The 20,524-nt window shown below is 36.6% G+C and overlaps 1 protein-coding gene across 1 annotated transcript in view; it reads right to left on the bottom strand.

The window, feature by feature from the left end:
- Nucleotides 1-20,524, bottom strand: part of BTK (Bruton tyrosine kinase) — a 303,295-nt gene that overhangs the window by 29,210 nt on the left and 253,561 nt on the right. Inside the window, exons 11-14 of the mRNA XM_053698951.1 lie at nt 18,171-18,250; nt 7,769-7,890; nt 7,342-7,416; nt 6,869-7,040 (exon numbers count right to left, since the gene is read on the bottom strand). Of these exons, the coding sequence (XP_053554926.1) occupies nt 6,869-7,040; nt 7,342-7,416; nt 7,769-7,890; nt 18,171-18,250 (449 nt within the window). The remainder of the gene's footprint in view (nt 1-6,868; nt 7,041-7,341; nt 7,417-7,768; nt 7,891-18,170; nt 18,251-20,524) is intronic.

Here is a 20,524-nt window from a genome sequence, read left to right as displayed (position 1 = left end):
TAGGTATTTGTATTTAATTTAGTTAATTGTATTTAATTTAGGTAATTTATTTAATTGTAGTGTAGTGATAGGTGTTAGTGTAACTTTGGTTAGGTTTTATTTTACAGGTAAATTTGTATTTATTTTAGCTAGGTAGTTATTAAATAGTTAATAACTATTTACTAACTAGTCTACCTAGTTAAAATAAATACAAACTTACCTGTGAAATAAAAATTAAACCTAAGCTAGCTACAATATAACTATTAGCTATTTTGTAGTTAGCTTACGGCTAGATTACGAGTTTTACGTTATGAGCGGCTCGGTGCTAACTTGCAAGTTATTTTCCACCACTCACCTCCCTATAACGCTGCTATTACAGGTTTGCAAAAACCCGGCGTTAGCAGGCAATATGTCAGCGTTGAGCTCCATTGAGCTCCATACCACACTCAAATACCAGCGTTGCTTTGAGCTGGTTTTACGTGCTTGTGCACGATTTCCCTATAGACATCAATGGGGAGAGCCTGCTAAAAAAAGCCTAACACCTGCAATAAAGGAGCGTAAAGCTCTGTAACGCAGCCCCATTGATTCCTATGGGGAAAGAAAATTTATGTTTACCACCTAACAACCTAACATAAAACACCCAAGTCTAAACACCCCTAATCTGCCGCCCCTGACATCGCCGACACCTACATTACACTCATTAACCCCTAATCTGCCGCCCCTGACATCGCTGACATCTACATTACACTTATTAACCCCTAATCTGCCGCCCCCGACATCGCTGCCACCTACCTACACTTATTAACCCCTAATCTGCCACCCCCAACGTCGCCGCCACTATACTAAAGTTATTAACCCCTAAACCTAACCCAAAGTCTAACCCTAACGTAACCCTAACCCTAACACCCACTAACTTTAACATAATTAAAATAAATCTAAATAAAAATTACAAGTATTACCTAAATAATTCCTATTTAAAACGAAATACTTACCTGTAAAATAAACCCTAAGCTAGCTACAATATAACTAATAGTTACATTGTAACTATCTTAGGTTTTATTTTTATTTCACAGCTAAGTTTGTATTTATTTTAACTAGGTAGACTAGTTAGTAAAGTTATTAACTATTTACTAATTACCTAGTTAAAATAAATACTAATTTACCTGTAAAATAAAACCTAACCTGTCTTACACTAACACCTAACATTACACTACAATTAAATCAATTACATTAATTAAATACAATTAACTAAATTACAAAACAAAATAAACACTAAATAAAAAATAAATTAATAAATATTTAAAACTAATTACACCTAATCTAATAGCCCTATCAAAATAAAAAATCCCACCCCCAAATAAAAAACCCCTAGCCTAAACTAAACTGCCAATAGCCCTTAAAAGGCAAAGAAATCAGCTCTTTTACCTGTAAAAAAAATACAAACAACCCCTCAGCTCAAACCTATTGGCTGATTGCATCTTGGATGATGTCACTTAAAGGAGCCTTCATTCGTCGGGTAGTTGTCGGATGAAGAGGATGCTCCGCGTCGGATGTCTTGAACATGGACCCGCTCCGCGCCGGATGGATGAAGATAGAAGATGCCGTCTGGATGAAGACTTCTGCCTGTCTGGAGGACCACTTCTCCCGGCTTGGATGAAGACTTCTCCCAGCTTCGTTGAGGACTTCTTGCTGCTTCAATGAGGACTTCTCCCGGCTTCGTTGAGGATGGATGTCGGATCTTCAAAACTGTAAGTGGATCTTCAGGGGTTAGTGTTAGGTTTTTTAAGGGTTTATTGGGTGGGTTTTAGTTTTAGGTTAGGGCTTTGGGCTGCAATAGAGCTAAATGCCCTTTTAAGGGCAATGCCCATCCAAATGCCCCTTTCAGGGCAATGGGGAGCATAGGTTTTTTTAGTAAGGGTTTTATTTGGGGGGTTGGTTGTGTGGGTGGTGGGTTTTATTGTTGGGGGTTGTTTGTATTTTTATTTCCAGGTAAAAGAGCTGATTTCTTTGGGGCAATGCCCCGCAAAAGGCCCTTTTAAGGGCTAGTGGTAGTTTAGTTTAGGCTAGGTTTTTTTTATTTGGGGGGGTGGCTTTTTTATTTTGATAGGGCTATTAGATTAGGTGTAATTAGTTTAAATATCTTGTAATTTGTTTTTTATTTTGTGTAATTTAGTGGGGTTTTTTTTGTAATTTAGGTATTTGTACTTAATTTAGTTAATTGTATTTAATTTAGGTAATTTATTTAATTGTAGTGTAGTGATAGGTGTTAGTGTAACTTTGGTTAGGTTTTATTTTACAGGTAAATTTGTATTTATTTTAGCTAGGTAGTTATTAAATAGTTAATAACTATTTAGTAACTATTCTACCTAGTTAAAATAAATACAAATTTGCCTGTAAAATAAAAATAAACCCTAAGCTAGATACAATTAAACTATTAGTTATATTGTAGCTATCTTAGGGTTTATTTGACAGGTAAGTATTTAGTTTTAAATAGGAATTATTTAGTTATTAATAGTAGGTTTGATTTAGATTTAATTTAATTATATTTAAGTTAGGGGGTGTTAGGGTTAGGGTTAGACTTAGATTTAGGGATTAATAAATATAGTATAGTGGCAGCGACGTTGGGGGCGGCAGATTAGGGGTTAATAAATGTAGGTAGGTGGCGGCGATGTTAGGGGCGGCAGATTAGGGGTTAATAATATTTAACTAATGTTTATGATGCTGGGGTTGCGGCAGTTTAGGGGTTAATATGTTTATTATAGTCGCGGCGATGTCCGGAGCAGAAGATTAGGGGTTAATAAGTATAATGTAGGTGTCAGCAGATTAGGGGTTAATAAGTCTAAGATTAGGGTGTTTAGACTCGGGGCTCATATTAGGGTGTTAGGTGTAAACGTAAAATGTTTCCCCCTTAGGAATCAATGGGGGCTGCGTTACTGAGTTTTACGCTGCTTTATTGCAGGTGTTAAACTTTTTCTCAGCCGGCTCTCCCCATTGATGTCTATGGGGAAATGGTGCACAAGCACGTACAACCAGCTCACCGCTGATTTAAGCAGCGCTGGTATTGGAGTGCGGTATGGAGCACAATTTTGCTCTACGCTCACTTTTTGCCTAATAACACCGGGTTTCTGAAAACCTGTAATACCAGTGCTGTAGGTAAGTGAGCTGTTAGAATAACGTGCAAATTAGCAACGCACCCCTCTTACCGCAAAATTCGTAATCTGGCCGATTATTTTTAAATTTTACATCGAATGGCAAAAAATAAAGGTTTTGAATTTACCATCACTTTAAACAGCAAACACATAGTCATTTTGATGTATCTAAAGTAAAGATTAGCCTTAGAATAATATGTAGATACATTTTTTACAATTCTATGAATTTTTTAAATATTGAAAAATATAAGTGTAAAGGTTTAGTTTCTATAAAGTAATGGGCACTGCCATGTTTGAACTAGTTTTCTATTAATCTTTGTTTGTGCAAACAAGGCTGTGTGGAAATCCTTTAAGATAATTCTATGTTTCACACAGTCTTGTTCGGAGAGTCTCTTTTATTGCCTGTTTTATATCTGCCCCTATTTGCAGGAAAGAAATATAAGGGGAAACTTAAGTTAAAACATGACGGCACCCATTACTTTATAGAAACTAAGGGGGATTTAGAAAACTGACAATTTTCAGAGCTAAATTACAGGAAATGGGTCAACATAATTAATAAAAGCATACTGCAAAGATTTTTAACAACACATTATTAAACATTTTAGATTACATTCTTATACTGTTTCCTATGCTTTTGATGACTTCTTATAAAGGTTTAGTGGGCATTGAGTATGGCTAATACAGCACCAGTGCACATTTTTCTAATAAGGCCTATATATTACATACAAATGGACTGTCATCTAGATGGTCATCATGTTGTTGCCTGCTTAGTGATCAGGGATGAAATCTACCTAATCTAAAAAAAATTGTGAAATAAGAAATAGAATTTTGCTCAGCTGATTAATACTATGCAGCTTCCAGCTTCTATGGGTCAATGTATAAACACCTTCCCACTGTATAGACTTCAAATAGAATGAACAAATTGATTATAGAAGTGCTTCATACAGAGATGATTTAGATGTGCTGACCATACACTCTTTGCTTTTTATGCTACAGGCCTTTTGTAAAGAGATAGTAAAGGAAATACGTGCCTAGTTTATGTTCTTGAGGTTGCCGATGGTAAAGGCGTGATCATGTCCAAAATGTATTGAGTATCACTTCACCGATCTTTATCACCGTTTTGTTAATGAGTGCTTTTAACCTCTAGAGTTACTCAGTACATAATATGCCCAGTTATGGCTCTATAACTGCATCAGATGACCCAGGCAGCATTTGTCAAGGGTGATATATTGGGAAAGCATGTACTGGTTAATAGTGCTTTTCTTTTTAAAGGGACATGAAATCCATTTTTTTTCTTTCATGCTTGCGATAGAGCATACAATTTTAAACAACTTTCCAATTTACTTCTAATATAAAAATAGCATTATTCTCTAATCAGCAGCTAGCTCAGAGTAGTGTTTTGCTGCTCCTGAGCCTACCTATGGCATTCTTTTTAACAAAGGACAGCAAGAAAACAAAGCAAATTAGATAATGAACATAAACTGGAAATGTGTTTGTAAATTGCATGCTATATTTGAAAATCATAAAAGAAAAATGTGGGGTTTAATGTCCCTTTAAGATAATTTACCCTCATATAGGGTCCATTAGCTGGGTACCAGCATGCTATCATGTGAAATTCCAGTCTGCTGAACCTTAATCTTTGGAACTGCTGATTATGGGCCGGATTACAAGTGGAGTACTAACAGTTACACGCAAGCGATAAGAGGTTTATTGAGGGTGTTTGCGCTCGTCAGGTTTACTGCTTATATTACAAGTTGAAAGTAAACACGATTTACACTAGAATGATTACTGCGTCCTCAGAGCTCTGGTTAACTGTTCCGTGAAACAAAAAAGTGTCACAAAACACATAAAAAATACATTACAAAGTATAGTTACACTCATAATAACACCATCTAATAAAAATTATTTTATATATATATATATATATGTGTGTGTGTACATATGTATTTACTTATTTACAGAAATATACACACATAGAAACACATAAATACATATGTACACATATACACACATAGAAACACATAAATACATATGTACACATATACACACATAGAAACACATAAATACATATGTACACATATACACACATAGAAACACATAAATACATATGTACACATATACACACATATATATCAGTGCATTGGAGCACTTTGCAGATAAGTAGAGGAAAACATGTAAAATCATATTTATGCAATATTGCATATTCTAAAAATGTTTTAACTATGTATTTACTGTAAGTAGGTATAGCTATAAATTGTACCAAAAACATGAGATATATGTATAAATATGTATATATGAATAATTAGAAGAACATATTCTAAGTGAAGAACTTTGGAATGTGAAATATTCATATTTTTATGTCAGGTTTAGCACACATGAGAAAATGGGATCATGTTTGCAAGCGAGTACGTTGTTGCTCCGTTGACTTCTATTGGGAAATATGTGAACAAGCACACAATATTCTAAGTTCAGCTTTTAGTGCTCATCGGTTAACGCAATAGCAAAAACGGTTTAATTTTAACTCATGATACGAGCGCAATCAGACACGCACAAAAAGATTACTTCTAGCGCAATTAGCACTCGAGTGGGAGCGTTAAATAGCGCTCCCCTTGTAATCTGTCCCTATGTTTGGGTTTCACACTAAAGTAAACACAAGTGTCTTGAGCCAGCCCTGGATATCTTGCACATCAAACACAAACAGCAATGTGGAAAAACAATAATTACAACCACAACACATAGGAAACAAGCTTGAAAAATGGTTTATGTAAATATTAGAAATTGCAAAATATTTGCACTGTCCATTAATTATAATGCATAGTAACTCAAAACTCACAGATGCAACAAGGGGCGGATACAAATCTTTATGAATTCCCCAATTTACCAACTACAATGTTGTGGTAAGTTTACTCTACAAGATAGTATCATGAACTTGTTATATTGAATCTTGGCCATTGACTAAGGAAAGTTTGTCTAAAAGATGGTTTTTAAAATGTATTATAGATAGTTCTATTGATAAATGGATGATCCTGTTCTGAACAAACCTCATTTTCATTGTCTAAGCAAACCTCATTTTCATTGTCTAAGCAAACCTCATTTTCATTGTCTAAGGCAGCAAACCTCATTTTCATTGTCTAAGCAAACCTCATTTTCATTGTCTAGCTTATGGAGGCTTATGCCTGTCAACTTGTACAGCAGCAGGACTTGTTCCTATCAGTAGGTGCATTTCAAATACTTTCCATTAAAATAAAATATTTAAACTGAAAGGTAGAAGATGGAAGATAGAATAATTAATTATTCCTGCTCCTCTGGGATACAGAGCAGCAAGTCCCATAACATCTAATTATCAAAATGAGAATCTTCTTGTCCATAAAGGGTAGTGTAAAAGTCTTGATATAAGAGTTGATATTGGGACACATAATAAGCTTTTGTAGTGTAATAGTAGTCCTCAGACTGCAGTGTGTAATAGTGTTCGTTCAAGGCCCCCATGATCACTTAATGTAAAATAAAATCTAATTTACATTCTAGATGTTTCAATTTCTTTTTTCCAACAACTATAGGATCAATTTAACAATACTGAACAAAGCATCATTGTTAAATCCTTTAAAGAAAACACATTTCAATGATAAAAATCTAAACTGCTATCAATGTACATTTTATGGTTATAGTGATCAATTAATGTCCATTTTTGACATGCAGGTTTAATGTTTTGTCTCAAAGAGAGAGACACACCCAGGACTTACATCATGCACTTGGCCTCATCGATGAACTCATCTTCTGACATGGATCCCTCTCGGATCATCTTGATGGCCACTTCATGCTGCCCTCTCCACTTGCCATACTTTACCACCCCAAACTGCCCATTTCCTAGCTCCTTCAGAAATGTCAGGTCCTTGGGGTCAATCTCCCACGAACCTTTTAAAAAGGATTGTATGAGAAGGACAATAAGAACCAGAATTTATGACCACTGTCACTCTTAACCTTATCTGAACACTATTTCACTTTGTTTGCTATTTGTTCTTTACAATCGTAATGTGACTTCACAAGCTACTTCCTCTCATATTTTTATATGACTATAGTATAGCATTCTTACACATCTTACTAATCAATTGTCCCCTAGTGTACTTGCTGCCAATATACCACCCAACTGCAAAACAAAGAAATCTGATTGGTTTACTGCTACTGCCACCGTCCATTTACCCAACTGTCCCATTACCATAGCCCAGGCCTGCAGTGGAGGGGGCATTCTTCTTCATAGAGCAGACCGGATACTTCAGCCGTGATATCAGACCTGCAGAATATGAATGAATGAGCAAGCAGACATTTTTTATAGGTCTTTAATAAAGGTATTAATTATTACATCTCATTAATTCACTAATATCACTTATCCCTGAAACCAAAATGCTTATACATTCATTTATATATCACATGTTTGATGTGTCTCTTTTACACCAACTATTAATGTCTCCTGCTTCAATGCCCTTAACTAGTGTCATATTTCTATGTGGGGCTCAATGCTTTGATCTCCTTAATCTACCATACAATATAGATTGTGTACTTATTTAACATTTTACCAATTTGTTATTCAACATAAAAGTGTAAACCTCTCTCTAAATACAATCCATACATTTTGCTCAGCTCACCTGCTGCATTGTGCTGATGATATGTTATCAGTTCTGGAATGGAGGAATGAATGTGTTTCTCTGCCAGATAATATTCATTCCCAGGAGTTTCACACACTACATAATGACGAATAATCCCTTCCCTGCACAAACAAATAGCATGATACATAGGAAGGATTATATGGAGGAAATGGGGGATTCTATGGGCAAATATTAGTCTTTTATAGTGCAACAGAGCAGAGTATATAAAGATCAGGAGTAATAGTGAGTTATATAAAGTTTAGCATTACGAAGAAATATGAGAGAGATGGGGATCACTTAGGCCATTGTGATTGAATTGTACAACAATCAAAGTTAAAGAACAGAGAGATGAGTGAGTTTAAGGTAAAAGGGCATGATATGATTCAGATAGCATGTTCTCTTGGCATCCTTTGTTAAAAAGTATACCTAGGTAGGCTCAGAAGCAGCAATGCACTACTAGGAGTTAGCTGCTGACTGATGGCTACACATATATGCCTCTTGTGATTGGCCCAATTAGAAGGAAAAACAGGAGCTAGATATTAGAATTCCTGCAATAAAACTTATTCACAGAGATTACGAGTTTTGCGGTAACAGGGGTGTGGTGCTAACGCACAGTTTTCCCTCACCGCTCACCTAAAGTAACGCTGGTAATACGGGTTCTTTTAAATCCGGCGTTAGCCGCAAAAAGGTGAGCTTAGAGCAAAATTTAGCTCCACATCTCACCTCAATACCAGCGCTGCTTACGGTAGCGGTGAGCTGGCTAAAAGTGCTTGTGCATGATTTCCCCATAGGAATCAATGGGGCATAATCGGCTGAAGAAAAACCTAACACCTGCAAAAAAGCAGCGTAAAGCTCCTAACGCAGCCCCATTGATTCCTATGGGGAAACAAAAGTTATATCTACACCTAACACCCTAACATGAACCCCGAGTCTAAACACCCCTAATATTACACTTATTAACCTAATCTGCCGCTCCGGACACCGCTGCCACCTACATTATCCCTATGAACCCCTAATCTGCTGCCCCCAACATCGCTGACACCTACATTATATTTATTAACCCCTAATCTGCCACCCCCAATGTCGCCGCAACCTACCTACACTTATTAACCCCTAATCTGCCGCCCACAACGTCGCCACCATTATCATAAAGTTATTAACCCCTAAATCTAAGTCTAACTCTAACCCCACCTAACTTAAATATAATTTAAATACATCTAAATAAAATTACTACAATTAAATAAATAATTCCTATTTAAAACTAAATACTTACCTATAAAATAAACCATAAGATAGCTACAATATAACTAATAGTTACATTGTAGCTAGCTTAGGGTTTATTTTTATTTTACAGGCAACTTTGTATTTATTTTAACTAGGTACAATAGTTATGAAATAGTTATTAACTATTTAATAACTTCCTAGTTAAAATAAATACAAATTTATCTGTAAAATAAACCCTAACCTAAGTTACAATTACATCTAACACTACACTATAATTAAATAAATTACCTAAATTAACTACAATTAATTACAATAAAATAAAATAAACTAAAGTACGACCCCCCCCACTAAATAACAGAAAAAATAAAATAATTACAAGAATTTTAAACTAATTACACCTAATCTAATCCCCCTAATAAAATAAAAAAGCCCCCCAAAATAATAAAAAATCCCTACCCTATACTAAAATACAAATAGCCCTTAAAAGGGTCTTTTGCGGGGCATTGCCCCAAAGTAATCAGCTCTTTTACCTGTAAAAAAAAAAGACAATACCCCCCCCAACATTAAAACCCACCACCCACACACCCAACCCTACTCTAAAACCCACCCAATCCGCCCTTAATAAAACCTAACACTAACCCCTTGAAGATCACCCTACCGTGAGACGTCTTCACCCAGCCGGGCACAAGTGGTCCTCCAGATGGCCAAAAGTCTTCATCCGATCCGGGCAGAAGAGGTCCTCCAGACGGCCAGAAGTCTTCATCCAGGCGGCAATCTTCTATCTTCATCCATCCGGAGCGAGCGGTTCCATCTTGAAGCCAGCCGACGCGGAGCATCCATCCAGACCGACGACTACACGACGAATGACGGTTCCTTTAAATGACGTCATCCAAGATGACGTCATTTACATCTATCAGCCAATCGGAATTAAGGTAGGAAAAATCCAATTAGCTGATCCAATCAGCCAATAGGATTGAGCTCACATTCTATTGGCTGATTGGAACAGCCAATAGAATGCAAGCTCAATCCTATTGGCTGGTTGGATCAGCCAATGGGATTGAACTTCAATCCTATTGGCTGATTGCATCAGCCAATAGGATTTTTCCTACCTTAATTTCCGATTGGCTGATAGAATCCTATCAGCCAATCGGAATTCAAGGGACGCCATCTTGGATGACGTCATTTAAAGGAACCATCATTCGTCGTGTAGTCGTCGGTCTGGATGGATGCTCCGCGTCGGCTGGCTTCAAGATGGACCCGCTCCTCTCCGGATGGATGAAGATAGAAGATGCTGTCTGGATGAAGACTTCTGGCCGTCTGGAGGACCTCTTCTGCCCGGATCGGATGAAGACCTCTGCCCCTCTGGAGGACCACTTGTGCCCGGCTGGGTGAAGACGTCTCATGGTAGGGTGATCTTCAAGGGGTTAGTGTTAGGTTTTATTAAGGGGGGATTGGGTGGGTTTTAGAGTAGGTACAGGTAAAAGAGCTGATTACTTTGGGGCAATGTCCCGCAAAAGGCCCTTTTAAGGGCTATTTGTAATTTAGTATAGGGTAGGGATTTTTATTATTTTGGGGGGCTTTTTTATTTTATTAGGGGGATTAGATTAGGTGTAATTAGTTTAAAATTCTTGTAATAATTTTATTTTTTTCTGTAATTTAGTGTTGTTTTTTTCCGTACTTTAGTTTATTTTATTTAATTGTAGGTAATTTAGTAAATTAATTAAATGATAGTGTAGTGTTAGGTGTAATTGTAATTTAGGTTAGGATTTATTTTACAGGTATTTTTGTATTTATTTTAACTAGGAAGTTATTAAATAGTTAATAACTATTTAATAACTATTCTACCTAGTTAAAATAAATACAAAAAAATTAAATAAACCCTAAGCTAGCTACAATGTAACTATTAATTATATTGTAGCTAGCTTATGGTTTATTTTATAGGTAAGTATTTAGTTTTAAATAGGATTCATTTATTTAATTGTAGTAATTTTATTTCGTTTTATTTAAATTATATTTAAGTTAGGGGGGGTTAGACTTAGGGTTAATAAATTTAATATAGTAGCAGCGACGTTGTGGGCAGCAGATTAGGGGTTAATAAATTTAGGTAGGTGTCGGCGATGTTAGGGACGGCAGATTAGGGGTTAATAAAATTTAACGAATGTTTGCAAGGCGGGAGTGCGGCGGTTTAGGGGTTAATATATTTATTAAAGTGGCGGTGATATCCGGTCCGCAGATTAGGGGTTAACATTTTTATTTAAGTGTTTGCGATGTGGGGGGGGGGGGGGCTCGGTTTAGGGGTTAAATAGGTGGTTTATGGGTGTTAGTGTACTTTTTAGCACTTTAGTTAAGAGTTTTATGTTACGGCGTTAGCCCATAAAACTCTTAACTACTGACTTTTAAATGCGGTAGGAGTCTTGACAGGAGAGGGTGTACCGCTCACTTTCTCCAAGACTCATAATACCGGTGTTATGCAAGTCCCATTGAAAAGATAGGATACGCAATTTACGTAAGGGGATTGCGGTAAGCTTGAGTCGCAGAATAAAAGTGAGAGGTACACCTGTACCTGCCAGACTCATAATACCAGCGGGCGTTAAAAAAGCAGCGTTGGGTAAGGAACCTCTCAACGCTGCTTTTTAAGGCTAACGCAAGACTCGTAATCTAGCCAATTGTAAACTTATTATAACTGTATATAAAGTATATTTACTATCAAAGTATACACTTCTTAATTGTGTGTGTATATATATATATATATATATATATATATATATATACACACCATGGCCACAGATTATTTTTAGTATCGGATGAGTCAGCACAGACGATCAGCCCAGCAACACTGGGCTGATCGTCTGTGCAGCGCTACCCCGCTGCTTGTCAGACATTCTGAGGCTCAGTAGTAGGAAACAGACGTAGGGAGGGATTATTTATTCCTGATGCTTAAAAACTTTGTTGTCAAATCCTGACTAACTCGTCCTGAAAGGCAGCTCTTGTACTCTAACTTCCCGAGTTATCAAAGAAACATAGAACGGCTGCTGACAACAACATTGGAGAACCCGGGAAGTGGAGAGAATTGAAATAAACTACGCTCTGTGGCTCCAACTGACAAACAGAAAATCTATCCGGGACAACGCACAGGATCACAAGCTTGCTACTGGAGGATCAGTGCTGGGGCCTGGCACATCAACAACGCCCGTTCCTTACCTCATATGATTGAGGTCACCCATTGTGAGTAGCCTGTGAAACCATTTGGGATTGCTGTAATTCTATGTCCACATTGCTGAACGTTCATTTTTGAAGATAAAACACCCTTGCTTATTTAAGACTCGATCAACATATTTGGGAACTATATATTCTCCCTTCATTATCCACTGCAATATTGAAATAACAGTTGTTAATATTTAAAATAGACGGGTCATTTCCTATCTAGTATATATATACATTGTAGCAATGTGCTCTTTTTAGGAATTATTGTTCAATACATTTATGCAATCATTTTTGTATCATTTTTGTTACATTAGGTGTATTGAAACAGTACACTATATATTGTGAGATCAGCGCTGTGAAGTGAACAACTCTTTGTTTTGCTTTATACTAACACGGTCTGTTCACCTGTAAGGTTAGTGTGACCATACTTCTCCGTTCACTCCAGCAGCTTATCTCGTACAGGTGGTAATATATTCTTTGCGCCTCCAGTGTGGCCTACACCTAGGTGTAGCTCACATCACGAAAACCCTTTTCTTCTGATATATATATATATATATATATATATATATATATTGTATATATATATATATATATATAATTATTTTTTAAGGTACTGACTTGTTTTTTTAAACTAATTAAAGTGGTTTATATATGGAAACTCAACTTCTTAAAAACCCATAACATTTAAGAAGGGCAGACTTTGCAAATATACTTTTTATACTGTTATAATAAATTTAGAATATGTTTTTATTGCAGGATTTCTAATATCTAGCGCCTGTTTTTCATTCTTTTTGTTATAGTTTGATAATACATTAGGAAGTGTATGGTATCAACAATGCTATAAATAAGGCAATTGTAGATTATACTAAATCTTGTCATTCGCTCAACCAATGTGTTCAGCTAGCTCCCACTAGTACACTGCTGCTCCTTCAACAAAAGAGATGAGAGACTGAAGCAAATTTGGTAATAAAACTAGATTGGAAAGTTGTTAAAAATGGTATGTGCTATCTAACAGAACAAAAGCAATATGAAAGACTGGAGGTTCTAGCAAGGATAAGCCAAGGGTATTTGGTATCCATACACATATGGCACTGATCAGAGGAATAATACGATTCTGAAAATGTGTATATTGTATATAAAAGAGAACTATTTAAACATGTTAAATATTTTACATGTGAAAACAATAAAGGGATAGGGCACTGTCATTGTTTTGTTCCCTTTAATTTGTTCCCTTCTGTCCATTTACCACAATGACTGCTGGAGTGTATTACATTGTTTACAAATCCCCACCTATACCGAAAATCTGTAAACATACCCAGTAGAAGAAATGACACTCCTAGTGGGGGTGGGAGAGACAAGTAATAAAATTATCATTTTTGGAATTTGGTATACAGCCAGAAATAAGAAAAGGAGTGATTTGTGTGTAAAGAAAGTGGAAAAAGGAGATCTGATCTCCTGCAAGCTCAGCCCATTTTATTTATTAATTTAATTTTATTGAGAATTTTTCAAATAAAACAAAGATTGTTGCAACAATAATACAACCATTTTGATTGCAGGGTACACTTCAACTGAGGTGGCTTATTATATAGAAATAAAAGTGGATCAATAGGCAATTTAACTGTTACCACCTTCTCCATAGCTCCAATTACACAAACACAATATGAATATATCAAAGGCCAAAGCCAACAAATATTCAAAAATGTACCAACAATCCCCTCCAATATTCTGCTGAGGAACCTGGTTAAATTACTGCTAGTCTTGGAAGGTTATATATCTGTATAATAGTTTATATTCACTTCCATTACATTTACTGATGAAGAGGATCTGCTCATGTACTTTAGTAACCAATCTTTCCCTGGAATCAAAATTATAAGTTCCTCTTCCCATTATTTAGTATAAGAGAGAAGGTTGCTTGAATGGTATAATAATGGGATTTGGTTTTATAATGACAAAATAAGCTATTTCATATACAAAAATAATCCCAAAGGAGCATTTTCTCATACATTTTATACTTTGCTGCTGCTATAACAAGTCTTTGGAAACACATTAAAAGGACAGGAAACCCCAAAATGTTCTTTGTGATTCGGATAGTAGAACATACAATTCTCTTGTCTTTTGCTGAAGGAACATTGTCAGCTAACTGAACACATCTAGTTAGCCAAACTCAAGAGACAAATGTGTGCAGGCACCAATCACCAGCTAGCTTCCACTAGTGTAAGATATGTGCGTATTCTTTTTCAACAAGGGATACTAAGAGAAAAAAGCAAATATGAAAATAAAAGCAAAACTAAAAGTGTCTTTTAATGACATGCTCTAAATTGAATCATGCAAGTTTAATTTTGACTTTCCTATCCTTTAACAATTTTACAGTATACTTTCCCTTTAAAGGGACAGTCTATACCAGAATTGTTATTGTTTTAAAAGATAGAAAATCCCTTTATTACCAATTCCCCAGTTTTGCATAACCAACACAGTTATATTAATATACTTTTAACCTCTGTGATTATCTTGTATCTAAGCCTCTGCAAACTGCCCCTTTATTTCAGTTCTTTTGACAGACTTACAGTTTAGCCAATCACTGCCTGCTCCCAGATAACTTCATGTGCACGAGCACAGTGTTATCTATATGAAATACGTGAACTAACACCCTCTAGTGGTGAAAAACTGTTCAAATGCATTCTGAAAAGAGGTGGCCTTCAAGGTCTAAGAAATTAGCATATGAACCTCCTAGATTAAGCTTTCAACTAAGAATACCAAGAGAACAAAGCAAAATTGGTGATAAAAGTAAATTGAAAAATTGTTTAAAATTACATGCTGTATCTGAATCATGAAAGTTTATTTTGGCCTAGACTGTCCCTTTAACCCCTTAACGACTGAGGACGTGCAGGGTACGTCCTCAGAAAAAAGGCAGTTAATGCCTGAGAACGTACCCTGCACGTCCTCAGTGTGGAAAGCAGCTGGAAGCGATCCTGCTCGCTTCCAGCTGCTTCCGGTTATTGCAGTGATGCCTCGATATGGAGGCATCCTGCAATAACGTTTGTAAGCCATCCGTGCAGAGAGAGCCACTCTGTGGCCCTCTCTGCACCGGAGATCGGTGGCTACCGGCGTTGGTGGGTGGGAGCCGGACCGGGAGGCGGGTGGCGGGCCATCGATGGCCATGTGGATCTGAAGGGGGGCGGGATCGTGGGCGGGGGTGGCTGGGGGCGCGCACGGGCGCGCGCGCGCGTGCACGGGAGGGTGGGGGCGGGCGCGTGCACGGGGAGGGAGCGGGTGGGAACCGCTACACTGCAGAAAATGGGGAAATAAAAAATATAATCAAAATAAAATATATACAATGAGCAAGGTGGTGGGGGTTTGTTTGTGGGGGGTGGGGGGTTGGGGGAAGCTACACTACAGAAAAAAACAAAAAACCCCAAAAAAAAAGCACTTTTTATTGTAAACTGGGTACTGGCAGACAGCTGCCAGTACCCAAGATGGCCCCAGTAAGGCAGAGGGGCGGGTGAGAGAGCGGTTGTGGGGGGGATCAGGGAGGTTGGGGGCTAAGGGGGGGATCCTACACAGTAGCATATGTAATATGCTAAAAAAAAAAATTCATTTTTTTTTTTAAAAACTCTTTTATTTTAGTACTGGCAGACTTTCTGCCAGTACTTAAGATGGCGGGGACAATTGTGGGGTGGGGGAGGGAAGGGAGCTGTTTGGGAGGGATCAGGGGGTGGGATGTGTCAGATGGGAGGCTGATCTCTACACTAAAGCTAAAATTAACCCTGCAAGCTCACTACAAACTCCCTAATTAACCCTTTCACTGCTAGCCATAATACACGTGTGAGGCGCAACAGGATTTAGTGGCCTTCTAATTACCAGAAAGCAACGCCAAAGTCATATATGTCTGCTATTTCTGAACAAAGGGGATCCCAGACAAGCATTTACAACCATTTGTGCCATAATTGCACAAGCTGTTTGTAAAATGATTTCAGTGAGAAACCTAAATTGTGAAAAATTTTACGTTTTTTTAATTTGATCGCATTTGGCGGTGAAATGGGTGGCATGAAATATACCAAAATGTGCCTAGATCAATACTTGGGGTTGTCTACTACACTACACTAAAGCTAAAATTAACCCTACAAGCTCCCTAAAAGCTCCCTAATTAACCCCTTAACTGCTGGGCATGATACACTTGTGGTGCGCAGTGGCATTTAGCGGCCTTCTAATTACCAAAAAGCAACGCCAAAGCCATATATGTGTGCTATTTCTGAACAAAGGGGATCCCAGAGAAGAATTTACAACCATTTATGCCATAATTGCACAAGCTGTTTGTAAATGATTTCAGTGAGAAACCTAAAGTTTGTGAAAAAATTCGTGAAAAAGTGAACAATTTTTTGTATTTGATCGCATTTGGCGGTGAAATGGTGGTATGAAATATACCAAAATTGGCCTAGATCAATACTTTGGGATGTCTACTAAAAAAAAATATATACATGTCAAGGGATATTCAGGGATTCCTGAAAGATATCAGTGTTCTAATGTAACTAGCGCTAATTTTGGAAAAAAAATGGTTTGGAAATAGCAAAGTGCTACTTGTATTTATGGCCCTATAACTTGCAAAAAAAGCAAAGAACATACCGAGGTTGCCAGATAGAGGGTACATACAATCATATGTGGTGGGATTGTCCCGAAAGTAAAAAAGTTTGGGACGCCACCTCTGAACTCCTAAGCAATATTTTTAATAGACGAATTAAATTAAGTATGGAACAGGCTCTACTACACTTCCCTATTGAGGGATTACACAGACAATCATTAAAACTAGTAGGTATAATATGTACTGCAACTAGGACAGTGATGGCTAAACATTGGAAAACATCAGTCCCCCACTATGATGTTATCCTAAACAAAATTAGATATTATTATCAAATGGAGAACATAGCATCGTCCCTATTAGACAAAAGACAGGAGTTTCTAAAAGTTTGGGAGGAATGGATAGTTTGGGAGGACACTATTAGGATGCAAACAAGAAGAGCCGTTGAAACAAGGGCCTAATACGAGGTTGGAATTAATTAATCGAAAGTTCTACGAGCACTCAATCTTCACTTCAATCTTTACTTCATTCTTTACTTTTCCTCTTATGCCCCTCTCCTTCTTTCCTTCTTCTCTAAAATGAGTATTCCTATTGCTCCTTCTTTCTTTTTGGGAGTAATGAATCCTATCTGCAACATAAGAAGCCGTACCTCACTCTACCTTAAGGAGATAAAAGTTTAAAACTATGTTATTCTTGTATGCGAAATAGATATCCTTTATAACTACTTTACACATTGTATTACATGCGCTACTATTCTGTATTGATATGAGATGTGATGTATACATTGTTGTGAATTTGCTGGTGGAGTTGGGAGACTTCAATAAATAAAAAAAATTTTTTTTCATCAAAAAAAAAAAGCAAAGAACATGTAAACATTGGGTATTTCTAAACTCAGGACAAAATTTAGAAACTATTTAGCATGGGTGTTTTTTGGTGGTTTTAGATATGTAACAGATTTTGGGGGTCAAAGTTAGAAAAAGTGTGTTTTTTTCCATTTTTTTCCTCATATTTTATAATTTTTTTTATAGTAAATTATAAGATATGATGAAAATAATGGTATCTTTAGAAAGTCCATTTAATGGCGAGAAAAACGGTATATAATATGTGTGGGTACAGTAAATGAGTAAGAAGAAAATTACAGCTAAACACAAACACTGCAAAAATGTAAAAATAGCCTTGGTCCCAAACGGACAGAAAATGGAAAAGTGCTCTGGTCACTAAGGGGTTAAGTAAAAAGGGATATTAAACTGGGATAGCACTGAAACACATCACAATTATTCAGACAGTGACAGTGGTGCACATGGTTGACATACCCCCCCCCCCCCCCATTGCTGTTTTAGAATGTTTATGTGAATTTAAAGGGTTGATACATTTGTATTCAATGTAAATGCCTCTCCTTACCCTGATGATTTTGCATACACAGATACGGTATATTTTCCAGGTTTGCTAGAATCTCTCACAATGAATCCTCCTTCTTTATCCTAAACAAGAAAATAGTCAAAGAAGACAGCAAAATAATTTCTACCAAACAAGACAACTCTCAGACACGGTAATCCATCTGTCCTGTTCCAGTCAGAAATTACTTTTTTCCCTTCTATAATTAATATAAATTTTTCCCATTATATACATATACATATTGAAAATTAAAGCAGGGTGATATACAGTATATATATATATATATATATATATATATGTATATATGCCTGATGTGATCCTATTACATTGCATACAAAAAAGATGACTGATTGCTGCACAACCAAACTTGGAGTGTTTTTCATCTCTTGAGTAATTATCGGGGAGATCTTTTTGTCTTTGGGGTGGATTTATGAAGAGGCATACAATGTCGGCATTTAACATTGCACAAGCATTTCTAGTGAAATGCTTGTGCAATGCCGCCCTTGATCACTTGCGGCCAATCAGCGGCTAGCAGGGGCCGTCAATCATCCTGATCGAATAATCCCGATCTTACAACCGTTGCTTCTTAAAGGGACATGAAACCCAATTTTTTTCTTTCATTATTCAGAAAGAACGTGCAATTTTAATCAACTTTCCAATTTACTTATATTATTCAATTTGCTCCCTTTTCTTGTTATCCTTTGTTGAAAGGTTTATCTAGGTAAGCTCAGGAGCAGCAAAGAACCTAGGTTCTCGCTGCTGATTGGTGGCTGCATATATATACTGACTGTCATTGGTTCACCCATGTGTTTAGTTTGAAACCAGTAGTGCATTGCTGCTTCTTCAACAAATGATACCAAGAGAATTAAAGCAAATTTGATAATAGGAGTTAATTGGAAAGTTGTTTAAAATTGTATGTTCTACCTAAACTATGAAAGAAAATTTTTGGGTTTCATGTCCCTTTAACTTCCGTTTCAGGCGGACCTGAAATGATGGGGCTTTGATGCTGCATCCGCTGCTTAATAAATCGACCCCTTAAACTGCTGATGTTGAATATCACTACAATAATTATACCATGTGTGACAGATACAAATCTTTGTTTCCCATCAAATACATGCTGGATCTGTCTTAGGAGGCAAATAAACATCAAAGTATATGGTGTATTTATTCCAGAAGATAAGTTACACACGGTGGATCGCTATTGATAGTCAGGGAGCCAATGTTGTCTAGTTAAGTGGTCAATATATTCAAAAAATATGTTTGCATTTCACAAATTAATGACAACATAAAATAGAGCCGGCACAAGCAGATTGCCCAAGAAGTGCTTCAGATTCCATAAATCACTGCAGAACTAAAGCACTTAGTCACTTCATCTCATGTGGGTTACAACAATGCTTTTTTTTTTTAGAACTTTGAAGTTAAAATGAAAAATAGGTGTTCAGAAAGTCAACATATGAAATACAAAGCAGGGCAAAGTGGAGCTTTAAAAGGATGTTGTTATGGATTAGGCTAAACATTCTTGAAAATCTGCTTGAGAAGTGTTTTTTAAGGATGCCTCATGATAAGTATGGGGATATATAGTGCAGGTTTCTTAATCCAGTTGATAAGCTTTAAAGGGATATGAAACAGTGGTCCTTTAGTAGTACATATTTATCCAGAAGTGTTGGTATTTGTACATAGTAGTATTTTTTTTTCATCTTGTCACATGATTTTTGCAGTGTAAGTCATCTACTGAGGAAGGGAAAAAATCTGAATGGAGCTAGTGCACATGTCTCCTAGAAAGCACTTACAAATAGAAAGCTTCTCTTTTACCTTCCTGTAGAGACCATGGTCCCCTTGTGGGGCTGTGATAGGAAGTAATGGACTCTGCACAAATGAGGTTAAAAAAAGAACTAAAGGAAAAATCCCTTTGATTATGAATAATACATATTGCCATGATTTCTATTAAGTATAAGCACATTTTTCTTACAACACTGAGACTGTTTTATATCCCTTTAATTTGTGAAACTCCATGAGAATCTTCTATTGGACTGGATTAGACACCTATCTTAAGAAGATGTATTGGGAAAGGCAGGATTATGGTCTCACTCACTATTAAGGAAATAGTTTTTGGGAAATTGAACTCAAATACATGAATATACTCACATTTTTAAAAAATAACTTCAGTTAAAGGGACACTGAACCACATTTTTTTCTTTTGTGATTCAGATAAAGCATACAATTTTCAGCAACTTTCTCATTTACTCCTATTATCAATTTTTCTTCGTTCTCTTGCTATCTTTATTTGAAAAGGCTTATTTTTCTGGTTCAGTACTCTGGACAGCACCTTTTTATTGGTGGATGAATTTATCCACCAATCA

Source organism: Bombina bombina, chromosome 1 (genome assembly GCF_027579735.1).
Source record: "Bombina bombina isolate aBomBom1 chromosome 1, aBomBom1.pri, whole genome shotgun sequence".
NCBI lineage: Eukaryota > Metazoa > Chordata > Amphibia > Anura > Bombinatoridae > Bombina > Bombina bombina.
The sequence above is the reverse complement of the archived record's forward strand: the minus strand, read 5'-3'. Positions and strand labels throughout refer to the sequence as shown.